Raw genomic sequence first — 25,109 nt, 5'->3', positions numbered from 1 at the left:
ATGTCTAAATCACATTCTCTTTCTCCATGCTATGGGCAATAGGTTTTATTTGAAATAGTTACAAAGACATTTTGAGAAGGAGCAATTAAAATGATATGAGATACCAACTCTTAATAAATGTAACATTTAATAAAAAAAATAAAAGATCCCATTAAATGAACACAAAGATTGAAGGACCAAAGAGCTATCAGGAACTATAGTTGGATCTTAGTATTTTATGTTGCTATTCAACCTCAAATCTCAGATATGCCATATCTCATAAATACAGTTTAGTGCAGTACCAGAAATTCATTTTTCATTTATATAGTATAGTGCACTGGAAAAAAGAAAACAAGATACTTTACAGCTTGCCTCTGTAATGCTTTTGAAGTACTACTATTCTTTTTTTTTTTTTTTGGACAGGAGTATTAATGAGTTTTTATTGAGAAATACTTAGTGCAAAAATTCTCACCTTAAATGCCAATATTAAAGATTTATCATCAAACTTGTAGACATGCCAATAGTTTGATAGTGAAAGCAACCTTGCTAAGTGGAGCAGAGAATAATACTGAAGGAAAAACCCCCACAAAACAGAACTAGGAAAATATTTCACATTTATTATATAAGCCAACTATCCTCAAAAACCAGCATAAGGCTTCCAAAGGATTATATGTTTCAAGGCTCTAGCATCAAATAATTACATTTTTTAAAAGCATATTTATTTATTTATTTATTGTTAAATTTATTTCATTGTGAGGTTACTCTGGGTGGCTTACAACAAAACAGAAGAAAAATGGTAAAAATGCAACCATAACAATAGAAAAGGAATAAAACAATAAAAATAAATGACAAAGGTACAATTAACATGATAAAGCATTAAGGAAAAATATCTGGAAATGAACATAAACCAAAAAAAGTATAAAGACAAACACATAATGGCATGTATAGAAAAGAGATCAGTTTGTAACCACATCATTTAACCTTGAGGATGTGGAGTAACACGAAGTCTTTCATGATTACACCCACAGGGAATCAATTCATAAGCAGAGAACAAAGGCATACCATCAAGCATTGTACAAGATCTCAGGTCACGACCATTCATTTCAGCCATCATTCACAGTTACGATGGCACTAAACAAGAAAAACTTACGACAGGTCGTTAGAGTTCCAATCCTTGCAGCATCCCTGTGTTCACACAGAACTAGCACTTAGACTTATATACCGCTTCATCGTGCTTTACAGCTCTTTCTAAGCCAGGGGTGTCAAACTCAAGGCCCATGGGCCAAATCTGGCCCACGGGATGCTTAAATCTGGCTCATGGTACAGGCCTGGAAATAACAAAGGATCGGCCCATGGTGCCTCTGGTAGCCAAAATGGGGCACAGGGCCCTGTTTTGGCCAGTAAAGTGCTGCAGGAGGCCGGCCATCACCTTCCTGGCCAGCCCGTGGAGAACTACAATGCTGATCCGCCCCTTGAAGAAATCCAGTTTGACACCCCTGTTCTAAGCCGTTTACAGAGTCAGAATCTTGATCCCAATAACCTGTGTCCTCATTTTACCGACCTCGGAAGGATGGAACACTGAGTCAACCATGAGCCTTTAAGAATTGAATTTCTGGCAGTGGCAAACGTTTGTCTCTTGATCAGTTGAGGAAGCTGGCAGGAAGTTAGAAGTCAAAGTCATGCAAAGTCCTCACTTCATGACCCCCATGGTCCCCATTAAAACAACAGTAACTGGGACTGCCAGAATTCCCATTGCTAAGTGACACAGTCATGTGATGCCACACTTTACAATGGCATTATTTAGCAAAAGAGTTCCATACCCCAATTGTCATTATATTCCAAGGACTAGTTTAAATTCTATTTTCCCATCATAACAGAATGATCTTCCTTGCTTCGTTAATTGCTCTTCATCTACTGATAAATGCCAAATGACTGGGATATAATACAGCATCACAATAATAATAATAATTTATTTTCTCAAAGTTACATTAACAAAGTTATGGCTATTAAACCCAAATACTTATGGGATACTAAGGGATACTTAAAGCAACAATGGGACAAGCCTATACCATAAGTATCCCCTCATCAAGTGATAGTTCCAGCAAACTTTGGTTATACTGACAGCCAACTCTTTCTAAATATTCTCTGAACATTTAGCATGCTGCACGTACAGGTTTCTTTAAGAAGTTGCCAGTGCTGAATGAATTACTTCTTTGTATAACTGTTGATAGTAATTTGTTGACTCACAATTCATTTGTTCAGCTAATCATGTTACTTTGCACTGATTTGCTAGGTTACACACATTTGACAGCAGCTGTTAGGGTTACAATTCAAGACACAAATTGAATTATTTAGCAGGTTAATACATCCTCCAGGTCACTTAATGGCCACAGAAAGGATAAAGACATTCATATTATCACCTTTACTGGCTATGGCACTTCCCAAGAAACTGCTAATGCCATTATTTTCTCCCAAGTATCTTATGATTCCTCACTAATCATCTATGATCAATGAGGCTATTGAGGTGATGTGCTCACTGCTCCAGACGCCAGTCCATGAATAAGAAAGGAACAATTCAGTTTTAGTTGAGTCCCGAATTCTCTAATTCGCACAAGTAACTTGATTTTCCACGTAAAGTGCAGGGAAAACTATGAGAGCGTATCGGCTGGGGATAAACAGGCTTCTTCTTCTTCTTCTAAAACATTGTTCTTTGACCTGGCCAGTGACATTACATACTTTAGTATCATCAAACCAATTCTGACGAAGATGCGTAATACCAGAAAAGCAAACGGGACGATGATTTGCGTGAGATGAAAAATAGTTGTACTTAGCTCACTCACCACACAGGTCAGGCAGAAGACTGCCAGGCTCACGCAGGGGTAGAGAGAAAGCTTTGCAAACATGAAGGCATGCTCTTTGCCACCGTACCGAGCAGAAGGATGCAATGTCTCGACTTCGTGGAAGAGCGCGGCAATCCATATGCTGAACTGGAAGATGCTTGCAAAAAAAATGGTAACGCAGCTAATCTGAATGGCTTCTATTTCGTTGTAAGACTTCTCGGCAAACTCGCTAGTCATCTGGTAAGCGAGAGGCAGTCCGCCAATAAAAGCCAAAGAAAGGGTATTAAAGAGAGTCATCAGTTGTGTGGCTTTTGTCACATGGAGGAAGAGAGAATGATGGACAAACCAGAGAAGACCGATGGTTACAAATGATCCGAAGTAGGCAAGGAAACTTGGACCAAATTCTCTCAGTGCTTCAGCAAGATGACCTCTGTATTTCTCTTTAACCATGTTATCATCAGGAACGTTATCTTCACTGTTGAGTAAAGAAAACTATGGATTTAGAATAGACTCACGACAAATATTTTAAAGTGATTACTTCCTGAAGGTCACTTCGCTTTCCTGGATTTGTTTACAACCTCAATAACTTCTTGAATACATTTCATTCCATGTCTAACCAAGAAGAAAATGTAAATGCATCAAGCTAGAGGCGTTCAGACTCCTTTTCTTTGGGTAATTGCAATAGAGTTCTACTTTAGGAATAGTCATATCTGATTACCATGGAAACCATCAGCCAATCTGGGTATGTAATATAGACCTATACAAATTCACCGATACCTTTATATGTTTCCTATGGGGGTATTACTTGGAACCCTGAAAGTATATATAGGTAGTCCTCAGCTTATAATAGTTCACAGCATTCAAAGTTACAACAGCATTGAAAAAAGTGACATCACCGTTTTTCATACATACGGCTATTGTTGCACCCCCCACAGTCACACAATCAAGATGCTTGGCAACTGACTCATATTTATAACAGTTGCAGTGTCCTGAAATCATGTGATCCCCTTTTGTGATCTTCTGACAAGCAATGGGGAAGCCAGTCAACAATCGTGTTACTAACTTAACATCTGCAATGATTCACTTAATAACTGTGACAAGAAAAGTCGTCAAATGGGGCAAAACTCAATTAACAAATGTTTCACTTAGCAACATAAATTGTGGGCTCAATTGTGGTTGTAACTCGAGGATTACCTGCATAATCCACATTCTGTTACAAAGTAATATTTTGAAGATTATATTTAAGTGAGGGAGAACCAAAGTAAATTGTTCATTGTCCTGATTACATAATAGGCACTTTTCCCCCTATCAAGAACAAACAAAGATTATAAATCTGGGAAGCCTTTATCATGAATATAGTAACTCTAAGCAATGATTTATGTCTTTTACAATTTTCAAGGGATTCAGAATTCAGTTTGTTAAGAAGGCCCATTTAAAAAAAAACCCAAAGAAACAAGGAGTGACTTGCCATAGCATGGTAACCCAAAACCAAACCATGTTAGTGTGATGTATAAATGTTATCACAGTGCTTGTATCTGCACAGAGCTCAGTGAGAAACCACACCAATGGCTGAAATTTAGATAACCATTGCAAATCCTGTACAATGAAGGAAACAAAACAAGAAGTGGAGAAAATTATCCTGCAATTGTTTCTGTTGTTAACACAGCATGGATTGCTTGGCATAGAATGCTAAATTAATTGGGATAATCAGCACATATAGAAAGTGTCCTCACATATTGTATTACAGTATGGTATGCTGGTTTAACAGCTGTGGACAGGAAGGCACTACAGAGAGTGATCAATTCGGCACAAGAAACCATTGGTTGTCCTCTTACACCACTGGATGACACAGCCAGATCTTGCTGCTTTAGCAGAGTAAGGAAGATACTCAGAGATGATTCACACCCTGGTCAGTGTCTGTTTGCACTTCTATCATCGGGCAGAAGACATCAAAGTATAGCCCGCCGAACAAACAGGTTTAAAGATAGTTTCTATCCTTGGACTGTGAGACTTTTAAATACAACCACAATCACTCCATGCACACGCTAGTTTTTTTTTCTTTTTCTTTCTTTTTTCGTTTCTGTTATAATTTTGCACCAGGGAGGTTAAAACCGATTTCGTTGTATTTAAGTACAATGACAATAAAGATTATACTTATACTTATATATTTTCCATAGGACTGAACAAATCCCATCCTTTTAGTCTTCCAGTACCGTATTTTTCGGGGTATAAGACGCACTGGAGTATAAGACGCACCAAGGTTTTAAGAGGCAAATTTAAAAAAAAAAGTTTTTGCACTCTGCAAACCTCCCAAAAACGGGCCCATTTTTTTTAAAAAAGGGCATGAACAGCTGTTAGGAGGCTTGTAGAGTGTTCGGGGGGGGGGCACAACTGAGCAAAAAAATGACCCGTTTATCGCAAAAAAGGGCCCGTTTTTTGTCAAACAAAAGGCATTAGGAAACTTATAGAGTGCTCCTGGAGGCTGGGGGAGAGCAAATTTGAGCAAAAAATGGCCGAGTTTTGGCTCATTTCTGCCCTCACTAGAACCCAGGAGCTCTCTGAAAGCCTCCTACAAGCTATACACGGCCATTTTGGTGAAGGGGCAGGGCTTCAGGAGGCAAAAAAAAAATGCTGCATTCAGTGTATAAGACGCACCCAGATTTTCAGCCTCTTTTTTGAGGGAAAAAGGTATGTCTTATACTCCGAAAAATACAGTAATTAAAACCTGGTTTTTCTGGTTGGCTTGGGGCCCTGAGGGGAAGCGCTCACCACTTGGTGTAATTGACAGGGAAATAAGACCTCATCCCTGTACTGTCCGTTTCTTGGTTCTTGTTTTCTTGCATAGTTTTAAAACATTTTAATTGGCATAGTTTTACAATTTTAACTGTAAGCCTGCTAGGGTCGACTTACCAAAGAAATAGGTGGCATACAAATTTAACAAATAAAATAAATAAAATACTGATCGAAGATGGCACAGGAGATAACAAAGTTCAGGCAAGTTTATGAGAGATCTATCCATGATAATTAAAATAAAGGTAAAGGTTTCTCCTATCCAGTCATGTCCAACTCTAGGGGCTGGTGCTCATCTCCATTTCTTAGCTGATTGAGCCAGCATTGTCTGAAGACATTTCTGTGGTCATGTGAGCAGCATGACTATAGACCGAGGTGCACAGAATGCTGTTACCTGCCTAGATAAGTGGTACCTATTTATCTTCTTGCATTGGCATGCTTTCAAACTGCTAGGTGGGCAAGATCATGTTAATCTTGATGGATCATCATGTCAACCATGATAATAAATATACTCAACTAGCCGATAATCCGGTGTTGCCCCAGTATTTATTTATAGGGGGAAAATGTCGGGACTAAACGTAATTTCTAATGTTGGATTTTCCCTCTTACCAGAGGGAGCTGCCTTGTGGAGTACTGTGAAGCCATTACCATGGCAACTCCATTGCACTGTACAGCAGAAGCCATTTTACGGCAGTACAATAGAAGTCATTTTAAGGCACAACAGGCTGTATCTTAACAGAACACCCCCCAAGTGCTTTTAGGGGTGTTTTACCCCCACAGTATTTGTTTCCAGAGAGTAAGTCGTCTGTGTACCAAGTTTGGTTGAAATTGCTCAAGGCGTTCCAGAGTTATGCTGGAAGACACACACACGGGGGTGGGGGATGAGAGGGAGAGGGAGCGCCATTTATTTATATATAGATTATAGATACTATTTTTTCCCCTTAGCACTGCACCACAATTGAAAATACTGGGTGCAGTTTTATTCTATTGCTGAAGACTTACCATATGTCCAGAATCAATAGAGTTGCAACAATTGCATAAACTCCATCACTGAAAGTTTCCACTCGTTCCTTACTCAAGGGTTCCTTAAGATAAGAAGTAAAATACTCTACGGGGAGTTCCTCCTCTTGACCTGCCGACAAAAATTAGCACACTTAATAAAACTGATTTATATGGTAAGATGACAATTTGTTTGCTTCTCCGTAAAGCCCACAACCCCTTCCCCCAAAAGCAGTATCAATCTGGATTATCATCATTCTTATTCTATAGGTACCTTGTTTATCCAAGCTTGTTTTGGGGGTATCGTGCCTGCATTATTTTTATACAGGTAGTCCTTGTTTAATGACCATTCATTTAGTCATGGTTTGAAGTTATGGCTGTTGCAGGTCCCCTTTGGGCATGTGATCAAAATTTGGGCACTTGGCAGTCTGCCTGCATTTACAATTGCAGTGTGTGCTTCAACTCCTCCCAACTGCCTGTCTCCTGCCATCTTTGCTCTTTTAGCTACCCTGCACTCTTCTGCTGCCACCTAGTCCTACACTGCCCAGCTGACCTTCACCCGTGTCTTCCTCAGGGAAGACATGCAAGATCCAGTTTGGTTTAGTGGTTAAGGCATCATGCTAGAAGGTAGACGTTTGTGAGTTCTAGTCCCACCTTAGCCATGAAAATCAGCCCAGCCTACCTCACAGGATTGTGGGTTGTGGGAAAATAGGAGGTAGGAATATTTTCTTTGCCATCTTGAGATATTTATAAAAATAGTAAAATAGGAGGTAGGAATATTTTCTTTGCCATCTTGAGATATTTATAAAAATAGTAATAATGGAATAAACAAAAAAAAAGGCAATAGGTGTCTCAGCTGTGCGTGCTCATCAATGGGAAGAACATCAGCCAACGATAGAGATATAGAAGTACAAACCATTCCAAAGAGTCGACAAAAAGCTAAGAAACAAAAAGACCAGCATACATTCTTTCCAACAGCCAACACCCAGATAAGCAGGAAGTAACATCAGGCAAACAATCAAGTAGAAACTATATCCTAATCAAGGAACTACAAGGAGAAAACATCCCCTCCAAAATAGGCAGGGCAAGTTACTGCATATAAATAGGGAACAAACCCATCCTCAGTAGCACGATGTTACCTAGTTGGGTAATGAAAGCATATAACCAAGTTCAGAGAGCATCAAGGACTCCACCAACATTTCACTTCAAAGTTGATGAGGTTGTGAAAAGGACCGTATTGAGAGGAACAGGAAACTATCCAGGGAAGTGACTGAACCAAATCATGAATGCTTAAAGTGATATGTTCTCCTTTTCTGTTCTTTTTTGTTGTTGTTGTTCGAGTTATTATTTAATTATTTGCTGCTTTTTAATGTGAGTTTTAACTCATTTTGCATGATGATGCAAAGACCCAAGGTGGCGCAGTGGTTAGAGTGCAGTACTGCAGGCTACTTCAGTTGACTGCTAGCTGCAGTTCGGCAGATCAAATCTCACCAGGCTCAAGGTTGACTCAGCCTTCCATCCTTCCGAGGTGGGTAAAGTGAGGACCCATATTGTTGGGGACAATACGCTGACTCTGTAAACTGCTTAGAGAGGGCTGTAAAAGCACTGTAAAGCGGTATATAAGTCTAAGTGCTATTGCTACTGCTATGATGATGATGATGATGATGATATTGTTGGTATACATCATCTAGTTCTTAAATTTTCCTGGGGGATATAAAAAGCTTTATAAAACAACACTCACCAAGAATTCTGCTTCTAAACCATTTGGTTAGATGGCTGAGAAGTGGGAAAAAAACAATGAGCCCAAGAAACATGTATGACTGCAAGGAAACAAAGACACGTTTATTGAACGTTTTTGCATTGATACGATGGTAATCAGTAGAAAAGGATACATTTTCATTCAACATATACTGTGTGTTCCATAATTAAAATAAAAGACTCTGAATGACTCTTTGCAATCATTTAGCAAGAATGGGTTTTAGAGGGAAAAAAAGTCCAAATTCACACTTGTCAGTTAACGCTTTATCACAATGAAGAAGAATGGCAATTCAGAGTCATGTATCTCCATAATTCCTTGTACGGGACATGGAACATAGCATTCCAGTGCTTATGGACCTCTTAAGCATACATGTCCCCGAGAAAGACATTTTAAGCAGTCTGAATAAAGCAACAATTCTTTCTAATGTAATAATAAGGTGACTTTTTCTTGTAATTCATTAAGAATCCTAATAGCAAGGATGACCTTCAAAAGCTTTATAGAGCCAGAACAGAATTAATCTCACATGAAGGAAAGCATCAACAAGTTTTGAAAAACTCCAAGTCTGAAACAGTAGAAAAATCCTAATGCGTAAACCAGGGGTGGGGAACGATGGTCCATTCATGGCTTGTGGACTTTAACTCCCAGAATTCCTGATTCAGGAATTGTGGGAGTTGAAGTCCAAAAATCATAAAGGGGCCATGGCAGTGGTGGGATTCAATTTTTTTTACCACCGGTTCTGTGAGCGTGGCTTGCTGGGGGGCGTGGTATGGCTTGGTTGGCATGGCCGGGGAAGGATACTGTAAAATCTCCATTTCCACCCCACTCCAGGGAAAAGATACTGTAAAATCTCCATTCCCTCTCCACTCCAGGGGAAGATTACTGCAAAGTCCCCATTTCCTCCCGATCAGCTGGGACTCAGGAGGCAGAGAATAGATGGGGGCAGGGCCAGTCAGATGTGGTATTTACCAGTTCTCCGAACTACTCAAAATTTCTGCTACTGTTTCTCCAGAACTGGTCAGAACCTGCTGAATATCACTTCTGGGCCATGGTTCCCCACCTCTGGTATAGATCTTCAACACAGAACAAAAACATCTTACATACATAATCACTAAATTTAAGGCCCACCACAACATAATGGTACAACACTTGGGAAACACTGTCCTAATTCGATGCACCTACCAATGGAAAGAAGAAAAATGAGAAAATGGCAGCCAAAAAGCTCAGCGTTGGTCCTCTCAGGATAATCTTCAAGATATGGTATTTATAAAATGCCCTATTTTCAGATTCCTGTATCTGAAGATTCAGTAGATACGAATGTTTGAAGCCATACAATACAATCATTGCCTGCAAAACAAGAAAATATTGCTGCACTGTCAGAGGGCAAATAATTGTTTGGATGTTAATTCAAATAATCACAGCATGGGTGCTCGGAAGACTTGCCTTGAGTTTTAATAAGAGTATGTTGCACTTGGGATCCAAAACTAAAAAGATGGTTGGAGCAGGTGTAAATATATATACCATACTTTTTAAAGGAGCCATATACTTTTCTGGGCTTACAGAGCAGCTGGATCCCCACCCTGTCAGAACTCCTTATTGTGACATCCTTAACATAACCTTAGGGAGCATGATGGCTCAGAAGTTAAAGATGCTGAGGTTGTCAACTGACAAACTGACAGCCCAGGTTCGAGACCCAAGAGCTGTAAAATGGATGAGCTCCTGTTAGCTGCTCCAGCTCCTGTCAACGTAGCAGTTTGAAAGCATGTACATTCGAGTAGATAAATAGGTACCACGATAACAGCGTTCCATGCTCCTCCGCATATAGTCATAAAACCGGCACACGTTTGCAATGGTTGTTGTGTCCCAGGGTCATGTGATCATCCTTTGCAACCTTTCCAGCTGGCTTCCGACAAGCAAAGTCAATGGGGAAAGTGGGCTTCTTACTAACAACTGCAGTGATTTGCTTAACAACCATGGCAAAAATGTTGCAAAACTGGGTATGACTCACTTAACACCAGCCTAGCTTAGCAATGGAAATTAGTCTACCTGCATATTCTCTCACAAAGGAAAATAGTGTTGATCTTAATACCCATCTCATTTTAAATTATGGTTTATTAAACAATACAGTATAGGTAGTCCACAACGTACAACCACAATTGAGCCCAAAATGTATGTCACTGAGAAATTAAGTGAGTTTTGCCACATTTTAAATGACTTTTCTCACCATGCTTGTTAAGCAAATCACTGCAGTTCTTAAATTAGTAACACGATTGTTAAGTGAATCTGGTTTCCCCATTGACTTTGCTTGTCAGAAGGTCGTGAAAGGTGATCAGGAGACCCCGGGATACTGGAACCGTCCTAAATATGAATCAATTGTCAAGCATCCCAATGTAAATCACCTGACTATGGGAATGCTGTAACGGTCGTGTGACAAATAGTTATAAGTCACTTTTTTCAGTGCCGTTCTAACTTGGAACAGTCACTTAATAGCAATAGCATTTAGACTTATATACCACTTCACAGTGCTTTACAGCCCTCTGTTGTAAGTCAAGTAGTGAAATATAAATATAAAACAACTATACCTGGATGACACCAATTACAACAGCACAGCTACTAAACATGAAAAGTCCAAATGGTTCTTCAGGAAAAGACGCCATTAAGGAGAACTGCAAAATAAGAAATTAGATTCTTTCTGTATTTCAGAACAGATTAAATCAAGTAGTTAATGTGAGGTCCTAGGATCAAATCTGTCTCTCTGGATCCCTTCTGTGACTCTTCATGCCTTGCCTTTTTCCAAATCAATCTGCAGAAAATTGGTGGCAGGAGTTGCTGTTGTTAAATACACACCATCTTTGGCTTACGTCACCCATACAACCAGTTGGTTGGTATACACTGAATCAATTTCAAGAAACAACAACATTTTACTAGTAACAATGTATATTTGTTTTTTCTCACACCCACACTTACCCAAGTCCTTCATAACTAGCAATAACATTTTGACTTATATACCGCTTCACAGTGCTTTACAGCCCTCTCTAAGCAGTTTACAGAGTCAGCCTATTGCCCCCAACAATCTGGGTCCTCATTTTACCACCCTTGGAAAAGATGGAAGGCTGAGTCAGCCTTGAGCAATCAGGATCGAACTCCTGGCATTGGGCAGGGTTTGCCTGGGATACTGCATTTACTAGGCTCTTACAAGTAAAATAACTAGGCTGTTAGGCACTAGCCAGAGGGCCAGAAACTGCCAAATTTGAATCCAAGGATGAGGGCAGAGGGCAAGCTTAGGATCCCTTTGATCCCCAAAGTCCTTCCTTTGTTGATGCACAATACCGACAGCTAGTCTTGCCTTATTGATTTTCACGTTTGGTAGCTGTTGATGGGACTTGGGTTTCCCATCATCTGTTCTGACCCAACTTCCTTTGTCCAGTTCAGGTTACATTTTTCCTGAATGACTGAACTGTGTATGACTTGGACTGTTAACTGGACTCTGAATACCTCTATATTTCCACATAGTAAACTACTATATTTTATACTATTCAGTGTTCCTGTATGCTGGTTTGTGCGTGTTCGTCCATACCACTCTCATTACGCTTCTCTGCACACTCGCTGTCCTAATGGGGAGCTTACTTACTTAACACATACATACTCTTATTCACTGTGGCATTCAAAATGCATCCTACGATCTGCAGGTTTAATGTGATACATCTCTTTAACTGATCTCAGATATATAAAATATTGGCACAAGATTCTCGCATGCTCCTAATTAAATGAGTCACATTTGGACAATGTATCAAACTACAAATCAGCACCTGCACACGCGAAACATAAAGCTCGTGTGGTCAATTTGTGGTTCAATGTAATGTACAAATCTGGAAATCTGAATAATAAGGAAACCAAATCAGGAAGTAGCCTAAAGATGTGACATAAGGCATTGAAGAAATAGAGTGCTTACTTACTGTATATGGCAAAAAAGTAATGCTCATCATACATGCCTAGGAAAAGGAAGAAGTGATATAGCAGATGAAAAGAAACCATATCCTGTTCATAGATACAATAATTCAATTCTCATCATTCTGTGGAGACAGTCAATCAATCAATCAATCAATCAGAATAGAGCTGGATGGGACCTTGAGGATATTTTAATCCAACCCCCTTTTAGGCAAGTGGCTGTCCCACTCTCTTCTTAAAAACCTCCATTGATTAAGCACCTACAACTTCTGAAGGCAAGCTGGTTAATTGTTCTCACTGTTAAAATGAATTCTCCTTACTTCCAGGTTGCTTCTCTCCTTGATTACTTTCCATTCATTGTTTCTTGTCTTGCCTTCTGGTGCTTTGATGCCCTTTTTTTGTGGCAGCCCGGAATACCGGTATCATGTCACCCCTAGCCCTTCTTTTCTCTAGACTGGCCATACCCAATTTGTGCAACCGTTCTTCATGTTTTTGTCTCGAGCCCTTAATCATCTTAGTTGCTCTTCTCTGTTGCTTTTCCCCAAGTCTCAACATCTTTTTTGTAATGTGGTGACCAAAACTGGATGCTGTCAAGGTTCTGACAGATGCCCTAATTAACTCATGAGTCTCAAGCCAAGTTTCAAGAGAAAACCAGTTATTTATTAGGAGGAGCATGAGGGCAATTCTGCTGCACATATTTTACGGTTCAACTTTAACCCTGTTTCCCCTCTCCTCTCAGTCTGTGTCATAAATCATATTCTCCAACAAGGTATTCCCATGGCCTGTAGAAATCCACACCTCACAAGCCAGCTTTGGTAATCTGAGATCTGACCCTGGAAGAAGGTATATGTGGAATATGCTCCCCACTTGCAGCCCATGACAACTTGAGAGCAGACTAGATATGGTTAGTGAGTTGACAGATGCCGTATTCCAGGTGTTGCCTTACTAAGGATTTATAAAGTGATACTAATACATGATTTTTCAATCATGGTTCAAGTGCAGCTCAATTCTTTTCTGAATGGCAAAGATAACATCGAACAATCCATATCAGAGAATATGACTTTATTGGACAATCTCTCCCCCCCCCCTCTCTCTCACACACACACACACCTCTACCTTCGGGAAAAATCACACAGGTCTGGAATATACTAACATACTTTTACATGTAGCTTTATTCCACTGTTACTTTTAAAAACCAGCCCAAATCAATGGCCCTAGTTAAACCTCAGAAGGGGAATGAAGGCCTGCATTTTAAGAGCTATGAATGAAAGGTTTCAACATTTCTGACTGAGCCTATTATCTAGCTCCCTGCATAATCTTTTGGTTTCTTTTATTTCCTTTTTCTTATTTTCTCCTTTATAATCTGTATCATTGATGCCATAGACATCAAATTGCTCTGACGTTGTCTTTCAAAGGAAAACATATCGTAAGAATATGTAGAAAAGATGTGGAGACTCTAGAAAGAGTGCAGAGAAGAGCAACAAAGATGATTAGGGGACTGGAGGCTAAAACATATAAAGAACGGTTGCAGGAACTGGGTATGTCTAGTTTAATGAAAAGAAGGACTAGGAGAGACATGATAGCAGTGTACCAATATCTCAGGGGTTGCCACAAAGAAGAGGGAGTCAAGCTGTTCTCCAAAGCACCTGAGGGTAGAACAAGAAGCAATGGGTGGAATCTAATCAAAGAGACAAGCAACTTAGAACTAAGGAGAAATTTCCTGACAGTGAGAACAATTAATCAGTGGAACAACTTACCTCCAGAAGTTGTGAATACTCCAACACTAGAAGTTTTTAAGAACATGTTGGATAACCATTTGTCTGAAGTGGTGTAGGATTTCCTGCCTAGGCAGGGGGTTGGACTAAAAGACCTCCAAGGTCCCTTCCAACTTTGTTATTCTATTCTATTCTATTCTATTCTATTCTATTCTATTCTATTCTAATACTTTTGCTAAGTTGCCAGTTAAAATGTACCTTTCCTTTTTGAAATGCAAAACTTTCTAAGGCAGGAATACTGATGATCGCTCTTCATTCTTTACCATTCTAGCTGCAAGATACGGGAATCATCAAAGTACAGTAAATTTAAAAAATGACTTCTATAATTTATTTAGGTTACTAAGGGTATAAAAACCACTAATCCTTAGGCTTCCAAGAAATCTGAGAAGTTTGAAAAATATGGTTTAGAGATATATGTGAATGAGACCAAGACACATTATTTGGTTTATCTCTAAACGTGAGCAGCTTAGCATCCTACATTAGACCTTTGATCTACTGCAAAATCCTCATTCTGAAATTACTTCACTTTTGTTTTCTATACTAAGGGAAGGATTGAGGTGGAGGAACAAGTCTTTTTCACTCATATTTGCTAGAATTAGCATCCACAGTACGTTTTTATTATAATAAAATCCAAAAATGCTATTTTCACATAAACTATTTATTACAAATTAAGATATAATGACATGAGAAACAGCATATTCTGCTTTCCAAATTTTAATTCGCTCCATACCCCAATGGCCATTTTGAAATCATATGACTTGAATTAAAAGCTCTCTTGGTACACCAGCACATTTCATAAAAAACATTTGAAAACTCAAAGCCCCAAATACCAACACTATGATTCATCAGTACAATGATTTAAACATATCAGGCTCCATTTCATATCTTACTAAGAGCTGGGAACATCTATTATTTCAAAAATAGATTTAGCATTTTTTTAAAAAAAAATCACTCACCAAATTTGCAAGGGCAAGTACATCATCAATGAGTTCAACCACCTGAAAAAGTCTAGAGGAAAAAAAACAAGCTATTATAAAACAGACCTACGAAGTTTTGATTCATAACTAGACTTATTCAAACTAGCAAGTCTTAAATTTGGTGATAATTATCAAATATTCTCCCTTGTAGCAAAAATAGAAACAAGAACAGGATGCAAAGGAAACTGCCAGTTAAAATTCAGGAACTACCGTTCCTAAAATGCCTTTGAAGTCAACAGATTAGAAGACATCCTCAATTCCAATCATCAGGAGCATCAAGACTTTCTGGTGAAGTCATCCAACACTTTGCTCCAATTCTTGTTTCTTCTATGATTCAGAGAAAGGAAAACACACTGTTTTTCTGGTATGTCTTACCTTAAAGGAATTACTATCTCCTTCCTGTGTTGAGTTTGCAGGGTAATTCTCTGGAATCTTGCTCTCTCTCTCCTTCTGGCACATGCAAAGGGCTCAGCTCATTACCTTACTAAGGTTTACCATTTCAACTACAATGGGTTTCAGATAAGATAGCAGAACCCTTCCTCTATTTGTCATTTATTTATTCTTATTCAACTAATTCCCACAACACTGTCAAATATTTTACTAAGACTGTATTACTATTATTCTTCTCTTCCTTCCTAGTCTATCTCTTCCCACTTATGATTATAACCATGTTGCTTGTATCTTTCAATTTATATTGTTTTTATTTCTTTCCTAGTAGGATTTGATAGTTTATTAGTTACCTTGACTGTCACTAAGTGTTATATCTTTTTATTCTTGATGAATGTATTTTATTCTCCTTATGTACACTGAGAGCATATGCACCAGACAAATTCCTTGTGTGTCCAATCACACTTGGCCAATAAAGAATTCTATTCTGTTCTGTTCCATTCCATTCCATACCATTCTATTCTAGTCATCTACTTCAAGTAAATAAAGCCTTCTAGTCAATCCTGACTCCTAGAATTTGCCTGGAAAATATATTTTCTTGCCAACATTTTTGGGAATGGTTTGCTATTATCTCCTTCCTAAGGCTGAGAGAGGGAGCTGGTTTTGAGCCCAAAGCATGGCTCCTAATCTCGAGCCTGGTGCCATAACCACTACATCAAATTGTTTTCTTCACTTAATTAATACAATAACATAAATTACAGAATTCTGCCCCTTCTGAAGAAGAAAAAGGAATCAAGTACAGATGTTGGCAGTAAATCAAGCAAATACCAGTGCAACTATCATTGGTATCATTTGAAAAGTTCTTGTTCTTCTTTCATTTTTTTAAAATCTTGTGTCTGGCTGATCTTCATTGGTTTTCATGTATGAACTGTTTCAACTATCAATGCCATTTGCCCAAAATATGAATGAATGGCTGCATCTGCACATTAAGGTACATCATCATATCTCTGCTCCTGGCTACACAAGATCCACAAATTTTCTCCTTGAGAACTGGGTTGCTGAGGAATTTGTCTGCGTTCTTAAGTGGCCTTATTTTGAAGACAAGTCTAACTGGTTGAGAGAGGCAAGTACTCTAATTTGTAAGGCTGAGTTTAGCAAACTTTGCAAACCAGTCTGTAAAATTCTGTGGATAAAGTTTGTTTATAAGCTCAGCAGGAACTTCAGCATGGAGCAGAATTGTGTAGAAAGAATAAAGTTGATCATAATGAAATGAGATTGAAGGAATAATAAATTATGACAAGTGAGATGCCCATCATCACACCTGCTTCCTTTGGCCGGACTAGCTATTGGTATATTACTGTTGCGTTTCCAATACCATCCAACTGATTAAGTTACAGTTTTCAAGTGCTTGATACATGTTCAGTTTCTAAAACACTCCAAACTTCATACCTCACATGAGCTGCCCAAGCAACTGTTACTATTAAAAAGGTCATCAGATAAACAGCAATTTTGGTGGCTAGCAGCTGCTGGACACTTTCCCCAAGTTTCTGGAAAAAAGGCACAACATTCATCAAAAAGCTGACAAACTCTTCTTCCGTATAATACTACATAATTCCTTTTCAAATAAACAAATGCATGAAAAGGTGTTTTATATAATACATAATTCTTAAGGTGATATTTATTGTATTTATTAAAGCAGTGAAGGTCTCTTCTGAAGGAGAGAACTTACCATATTTTTCGGAGTATAAGACGCACCCAGAGTATAAGATGCACCAAGGTTTTGAAGAGGCAAATAAAAAAAAGTTTTTGCACTCTGCAAACCTCCCAAAAACAGCTCGTTTTTCATTTTTTTAAAAAGGGCATGGATAGCCTCTAGGAAGCTTATAGAGTGCTTCTGGGGGCGGGGGGGGGGGGTAAAATTGAGCAAAAAATGGACCGTTTTTTGCTAATTTCTGCCCTCCCCAGCCCCCAGAAGCTTTCTAAAAGCTTCCTAGATGCTCTGCTTGACCATTTTGGTGAATGGGGCGGGGTTTCGGGAGGCAAAAAATGCTGTATTCAGTGTATAAGACGCACCCAGATTTTCAGCCTCTTTTTTGAGGGAAAAGGGTGTGTCTTATACTCCGAAAAATAGGATATGTTCAAGGAGATAAAGCTAGCCTAGCTCACAAAATACAAAAATCACCTAATAAGAACTTAAACTGTCTATAAATACTGGACAAATCCTTATGAATCTCAAACTGGCTTATAATAAATAAAGTGTATGGTTAATGATAGGCCTTCTCTTTTATTCAATCCTGTATTATCCCTAGGCTTTGGAAAGTTCCGTAGACTCAAATATTTAGTGCAATTTCCAAATTACAATAATACAATACAATACAATAGTAGAGTTGGAAGGGACCTTGGAGGTCTTCTAGTCCAACCCCCTGCCTAGGCAGGAAACCCTATACCGTTCCAGACAAATGGCTATCCAACATCTTCTTAAAGACTTCCAGTGTTGGGGCATTCACAACTTCTGGAGGCAAGCTGGGATGGGAGTCGGAGGCACCGTTTTGCGGTGGTTCGGCTCCTACCTCTCCGACCAGAAGCAATGTGTGTTGACAGGGGGGCAGAGGTCGTCCCTGAGGCCACTCACTTGTGGGGTGCCGCAGGGGTCGGTCCTCTCGCCCCTCCTGTTCAACGCATATGTGAAGCCGCTGGGTGAGATCATCCGTGGTTTTGGGGTTGAGTACCACCTGTACGCTGATGATACTCAGCTGTACATTTCAACCCCAAACCACCCCAACGAGGCTGTCGAAGTGATGTCCCGGTGTTTGGAAGCCGTCGGGGTCTGGATGGGGGACAACAGACTCAAACTCAACCCCTCCAAGACAGAGTGGCTGTGGGTACCGGCACCTCGGTTCAGCCAGCTGACTCCATCGCTGGCCATAGGGGGCGAACAACTGTCCCCTGTGGAGCGGGCGCGCAATTTGGGCGTCCTCCTTGATGCTCAATGGAGGATCATGTGGCAGCCATGGCAAGGGGGGCGTTCCACCAGGTTCGCCTGGTGCGCCAATTGCGCCCCCTACTGGACCGGAGTGCCCTGCGCACGGTCACTCATGCGCTGGTGACGTCTCGCCTGGACTACTGCAATGCTCTCTACATGGGGCTTCCCTTGGGACGCATCCGGAGACTGCAGCTAGTTCAGAACGCAGCCGCGCGGGTTATTATGGGGAGTACACGTTACTCCCACGTAACACCTCTCCTGCGCGAGCTGCACTGGCTACCTGTGGCCTTCCGGGTGCGTTTCAAGGTATTGATCACCATCTTTAAAGCGCTCCATGGCACAGGACCTAGTTATCTGCAGGATCGCATCCTACCACACTCGTCCCTGCGACCTATCCGCTCACACAGGGAGGGGCTCCTCCTGGTGCCGTCCGCTAGGCAATGCCAGCAGGCGACACCTAGGAGTAGGTCCTTCTCTGTGATGGGCCCAACCCTCTGGAACGACCTCCCCCCTGATATTCGAACTACCACTGACCTCCGTTCCTTCCGTCAAAAGTTAAAGACTCACCTATTTCAATCAGCTGGCTTGGCACTTTCTTAGTTTTACCTCCCGGGGATTTATTTTAATTGGGTTTGGGGTTTTAATTGGGATGTTTTTAGGTATTTATTTCTTGTACAGTCTATCTCCCCCTGTAATGTATTTTAAATGTATTTTATTGTTATGTCTGTATTTTATGCACTGACTGTACACCGCCCCGAGTCCCTTTTTGGGAGAGGGAGCGGTTTAAAAATCTAAGAAATAAATAAGCTGTTCCACTGATTAATTGTTCTAACTGTCAGGAAGTTTCTCCTCAGTTCTAAGTTGCTTCTCTCCTTGATTAGTTTCCACCCATTGCTTCTTGTTCTGTCCTCAGGTGCCTTGGAGAATAGCTTGACTCCCTCTTCTTTGTGGCAACCCCTGAGATATTGGAACACTGGTATCATGTCTCCCCTAGTCCTTCTTTCTCTTAAGCTAGACATACCTAGTTCCTGCAACCGTTCTTCATATGTTTTAGTCTCCACTCCCCTAATCATCTTTGTTGCTCTTCTCTGCACTCTTTCTAGAGTTTCCACATTTTTTCTACATCGTGGCGACCAGAACTGAATGCAGTATTCCAAGTGTGGCCTTACCAAGGCATTATAAAGTGGTATTAACACTTCACGTGATCTTGATTCTATCCCTCTGTTGATGCAGCCTAAAATTATTTTAGGTTGACCTTGTTTGTGTATATGCATATATGTATTTTGTACTCCTATTCTACATTTATACTATTCAGATTGCTAATTTTAATTATTGTTGTGTATGTGTAGCCTGAGCAAGCCTATTAGCATACTTTATTTAATGTTGTCTTTCAGCCATTTTTTTTTTGTCTGTATCTTTATCTTAACTATCCTGGCATTGTCAATTTCGTTTTGAATATTTTGAATATTTGAATACCAATTCTCTTGGGCTGCTTAAAGGCCGCAATAAAGTTAAGTACCGTAAGTAAATAATATTCAAATTTCTTACTTAGAATACCACGTTGTCTTTTAGCATCTTCTACTATTTGTGTACAGTACTTTGAAATATATATCACAAAAAGCTCAATCTCCTGAAACAACTCCAAATTGACATCCAAATTCTCAGCCCCCTTCCTAACATTATACAATTCCTCTAAGGAACCCCAATGTTTATCTGTATTTTATTTGTTTTGATTGTACGCCGCCCCGAGTCCTTCGGGAGAGGGTTGCGGCTAACAAATAAAATTATTTTTTTTTTATTATTATTATTATTATTATTATTATTATTATTATTATTATTATTATTATTAATGTTCTTTTTCAAGAGGCAACTGGACTTTCTGGTTTTTGTTTGAAGAAGTTTCGCTTCTCATCTAAGAAGCTTCTTCAGCTCTGAATGAGAAGCTTCTTCAGCTGGATCTGGATCAGCTCTGAAGAAGCTTCTTAGATGAGAAGCAAAACTTCTTCAAACAAAAACCAGAAAGTCCAGTTGCCTCTTGAAAAAGCACCTTTGAGACAAACCTGATTTGGATGACTGAGAATCTCCACAGACATTCCTCTGGGGAACTTACATTGCTAAAAGTAGTCAAAAATGGTCAAGAATTAAGGGGGAGAAAAATATGTTGTAATCTATTGTTCTTTGCTATCATTTGGAATGGACTTTCATCCCTGGCATATATCAGCGAGATAATAAACAAAGTTGGTTCCCAGTCTGATGAGAACAATACTTAAGAGATTTCCCTCTAGGCCAACAGATTATGGCATTCCGTACTGCGCTTACCTACTATGGGCCTGACAGATCAAAAGAGGCTGAATTTCAGTGATCTATAACAGCATGCCGTATTATGTTGGAACAACCTTATTGGAAATTCAAACTTCAACTTTAGTCGTTTAACAGAATCACAACTGACCTTTATGTGGAATAGGAAATAAACAGTACAGTACCTCATCTGAATGTATCTTTGTATGTGCCACAGGTAAAATCTGCAACAGAAGAATCATATAGCTATAGTAACGGGCAAGTTTTAATTTGCAAACATGAAACAAATGTACAGAAAACACCTATGCTTCTGAAAAAAAAATCAAAAGCAGAAATCCGTGTGTTGAATCTTACCTTTACAGCTTTCTACCGAAACATTTTATGGAATATAATATTTTTTGGGCAAGGATGATAGATTGCATCAGAATTGCTGAAGATACTTAACAGTAATTATTTTCTAAGTTGACAAATCTCAATGGCTGAATTACAAAGTAATAAGAATCCCCCTTTGAAATATATTTTTATAAATGTGTGTTAAAAGGTTTTTAAAAAAACACAAATTAACACATACTAATAAAAAAACAGAAAAGAAAAGGATATAAAAGAAGAGCAAGAAAGAAGCAAAAGAAATAGAAAAAAGAAGACTTTTTAAAATGTATTTTGCCCATGCAGTCCAAACATCAGCCTCAATTAAGGCCAACAATATTCCTATTGACTCCAGATATTTGTAGAATCTTGTCACAAGAAAGGTTGGCTGAATTTTAAGATTCCTGTAGGAAAGGCTGCTACTAGAAACATTTGTCTTAATTACTATCCAAGAATACCGACTTCAATTTATTTGGCCTGTATAAACACCAAATACTAGTAGAGGTAGAGATAGAGTACTACGTTCCCATAAAGGCACTTCTTAATTTAATGTGCACATTATTCAAGGAGGTTTAAATGCCAGGAATGGGAGTGGTAGATAGGTAGATTTAGTAGTGAGCTTTAGGTTAATGATTGATTTAATGATATCCAAAACTTTCTTCTGCAGCCTAATATGGATGAAATGACCGCACAAGAATCTCTCTTTAAATGAATGGCTTATTATCCATATTTTTTTATACCAACAGCTTTTAAGAGTGCTGCAATGAAAGATGTATTGATTTTAAGTCAACTTTTTGCAACTGAGGCTTTGGCAGGGAAAAGTCCAAGATACAGGTAGTCCTCACTTAATTACCACAATTGGGACAAACAAATCAATTAAGTGAAGCGGATGGTAAGTGAAAACTTGCTCTACAACTGAGGTGGGGGACTATGGCCCTTTTATGACTTGTGGACTTCAACTCCCAGAATTCCTGAACCAGCATGGTTTAGGAATTCTAAGGGTAAGTAAACTCTGTGAGATTAAATGAGGATAACCTGTATATTCAATTTTAGCTAAAATGGAAACAGACCCACTGACTCCACTACAAGATTCCTGGGAGATTGACTTAGGTTTTTCTTTCCCAGACCAAGACTTGAGCTCAATTTGGTCCTGATGGGAATTAACTTACTCCTCAGCTAAGACACTAGAATTTTAAAAAAATAATAATTAAAAGTGCACCAAATATAGTATCAATTTTTGAAGATTTGGAAGTTTGTGGATTCTTTTCCAAACTAATACTGACTGTCCACCCCATTCTATCTTGATGCTATCACTCCTACCCATTCCAGTGTCCAGCCAAAAATCTGATAAACAAATCTGTATTTCACTTATTATTAAACATTTATACAGCCACCCAACTCACACACAGTGATCCACATACTATATCCCGTATACATTAATATTAGTCACTAACAACTTTGTTCTATTAGAAACAATGAAAGGTGAAATTAATATGGAAACAGATCAAAAGGGAGTTTAGGGAGAAGTAAAAGACAGCAACCCATAAGCAAAAGCATTTTAATTTAAAAGATTATATACTGTCTAGCATGACAGCATCCTAACAAGATAATGATCTTGGTTAAAGTATATAAAAATAGGTATATAAAGGACTTCACCATGCAACCTGTGGATCTTTGTTAAGTGAAATCTGGTTTGGTGATTTAACCCAACAGTTTGGATTCACATAATATACACTCAACCATACAGTCTGGGTTCTCAAAATTCACGCAGCCTGACATGCTGATTTATTTACAAGCCTCTCCCTCTGAGCAACATACTCAGTGTCTCATCTTTGTAAATAAAGATTGAAAACCATAACCAGAATATACCGTAACATCACAACAGCAGTGCTGAGGTGTGAACGCCACAAGACATGAACTGAACTGGAGATAGCATCATTTAAATGTCTACCGGAGTGAGAAAGCTGTATAAAAACCTCTCTCACACTGTGTTCTGATGAGGATAAAGAGGAAGATTTTTGCACAGCACAGTACACCCGTGCACAAATCTATTTCTTCAGGTTAGATAGAAGGTAACCACTGCTTGAAGCATTGCAGGAGAAAAGTTCACATTTTGCAGTGGGTGCATCACAGTAAAGTTGGATACCTCACTCCCCCCTTCCCATAACCACGCACCCTCCCAGGATCTTTACCGGCCGTATCTTCTACCTTATCTTACAGTACTTTTTAAGTGGGCAAACTTTCTGCCGTCTTATAGTACTGCAAGATAAGATAGATTTTATTTTCTTTGCCTCTGCACGACAGAGGGATTGAACGCTTGCAACGCACAGGGTGGGAGAAAAAACCCCCGCGCGCAACACCAACCCATCTCTTTCGGCACGCCATCCTGCGTGGATCAAGTACACGCCTGCCGGGATGCAGGGCTACCCTTTCCCAGTGGAAGAGGGGTAAAGAGCCTGGCCGGTGCGCAGCGGCCTCCGACTTACCATGACGGTGGCGATGATGGAGAAGAGCGCATCGCTGTAAGCCAAGAGCCGCTGCGAGGCTTGGGTGCCGCCGCCCAGCTCGCCCAGGCGCCGGTCGTGGTTAAAGGGCGTCGGGGCACGTCCGCCTCCTTCTGCCATCGTCCTTCTGCTTTTGGGAGGACGGGCAGAAACAGAGCCGGCAGCCTGCTGCGCCGCCGCTTCCGCTTTCTCTTCTGCGAGACGCCCGCCCTCCCACCGCTCCGCCTTCGCCTTTTTATTTTTGCGCGTGGAGGCGCTGCTGGACGAGAAATCGTTCGTCGGGTCCTTGCTCCTTGGATGAACGGCTCCCTCTTTCGGCCAAGTTTTCTTCTTGCTCGCAGGATGTAGTTATTTCATATTTTTAAAGATCTTAAACCAAACTCTGGGCAGTCCCCACGACTCAAGTAAAAATTACAAAAAACCCTCAAACTATATCAAACAGTAAAATGAAAACGAGCCCACACATCTCCTAAAACAGTGGTTCTCAACCTTCCTAATACCCTTTAATACAGTTCCTCATATTGTGGTGACCCCCAACCATAAAATTGCTGTCTCGGTTCCTAAGACCATCGAAAATATGTGCTTTCCGATGATCTTAGGCGACCCCTGTGAAAGGGTCATTTGACCCCCAAAGGGGTCCCGACCCACAGGTTGAGAACCACTGTCCTAAAACATTTGGCAAAGATTTCTGATTGTGGTCCCGAAGACGCTTCTCAAAAGGCGGTTGGACTTTCTTGGGGTTTTCTACCCCCCTTAAAAATGTTTCGTTTTCTCATCTAAAAAGCTTCTTCAGTTCATCTCCTTGGATGAGAAGTGAAACATTTTTAAGGGGAAAAAATTAAGAAAGTCCAGTTGCCTTTTGAAAAGCACCTTTGGGACAACCATGACCTGGGTGACTGAGAATCTCCATAAACACTTGTGACCATTCTCCTCCTCCTTCTCCTTCTTCTCCTCTTCCTCTTCCTCTTTCATCTCCTGCAAATGTAACAGTAGTAGTACTACTACTGTGGTAGTACTACTACTACCAGGCAACTTTGGCTGACCAGAGAAGCTGAATGAGACTGGCCCTGGGTGGATGGGAGATCTCCAAAATTTTGCAGCACCTACAAGACAGGCTAGGAAGTTAGCAAAATATCCCAGAAAAAGACAACCAAATAGCATTTCTTTTTTGCTGCCAAGAACACTACATGGATGTATCTGTATTGTCATCAAGAGTTGACGCTGACTGGAAGGAGACTTAAGCATAGCCAGGTCTTTTCCCATTTGCATGGGCTCTCTAAACAATATTGAGTATGGAAAGATGAAAAGACATAACAGCAGCATTAACATGGCAATAAAATATATTTATGAAAAAATGAAATAAAATAGCCTTGCTGGTTAGCATTGAAAATCTCACTCTGAGGCCATTATACTTCTTCAGCCATTTATCCTGATTCCTGGGGTTCTTTTAAACAGTTCGAATGGATCCAACCCATATTCTGAGAGAGAGCTACTGCATTCATAATGC

At 39.8% G+C, this 25,109-nt stretch overlaps 1 protein-coding gene across 1 annotated transcript; it reads right to left on the bottom strand.

The window, feature by feature from the left end:
* Positions 1 to 187: 187 nt before the first annotated feature.
* TMEM175 (transmembrane protein 175) lies at positions 188 to 23,774 on the bottom strand. Its single transcript, XM_081941759.1, has 10 exons — positions 23,585 to 23,774; positions 20,918 to 20,956; positions 16,901 to 16,998; positions 15,044 to 15,095; positions 12,321 to 12,356; positions 10,947 to 11,030; positions 9,547 to 9,711; positions 8,350 to 8,428; positions 6,612 to 6,741; positions 188 to 3,294 (listed from the first exon to the last, which is right to left on the bottom strand). Exons 1-10 carry the CDS (start codon positions 23,720 to 23,722, stop codon positions 2,628 to 2,630), a joined length of 1,488 nt encoding a protein of 495 aa, XP_081797885.1. The 5' UTR covers positions 23,723 to 23,774; the 3' UTR covers positions 188 to 2,627.
* Between the last annotated feature and the right edge of the window lie 1,335 nt (positions 23,775 to 25,109).

The sequence above is a fragment of the Natrix helvetica genome (assembly GCF_964273705.1).
Source record: "Natrix helvetica genome assembly, chromosome: 2".
Taxonomy (NCBI): Eukaryota; Metazoa; Chordata; class Lepidosauria; order Squamata; family Natricidae; genus Natrix; species Natrix helvetica.
Note: the sequence above shows the minus strand (reverse complement) of the source record. Positions and strands in the feature narration are given on the sequence as shown.

Coding starts and splice junctions, on each gene's coding strand:
- TMEM175 (XM_081941759.1), bottom strand. CDS start 23,722: ATGGCAGAAGGAGGCGGACGTGCCCCGACGCCCTTTAACCACGACCGG. Junction 20,957..23,584: donor CCATCATCGCCACCGTCATG/GTAAGTCGGAGG, acceptor CTTCTGTTGCAG/ATTTTACCTGTGGCACATAC. Junction 6,742..8,349: donor GTTTAGAAGCAGAATTCTTG/GTGAGTGTTGTT, acceptor TTTTGTCGGCAG/GTCAAGAGGAGGAACTCCCC.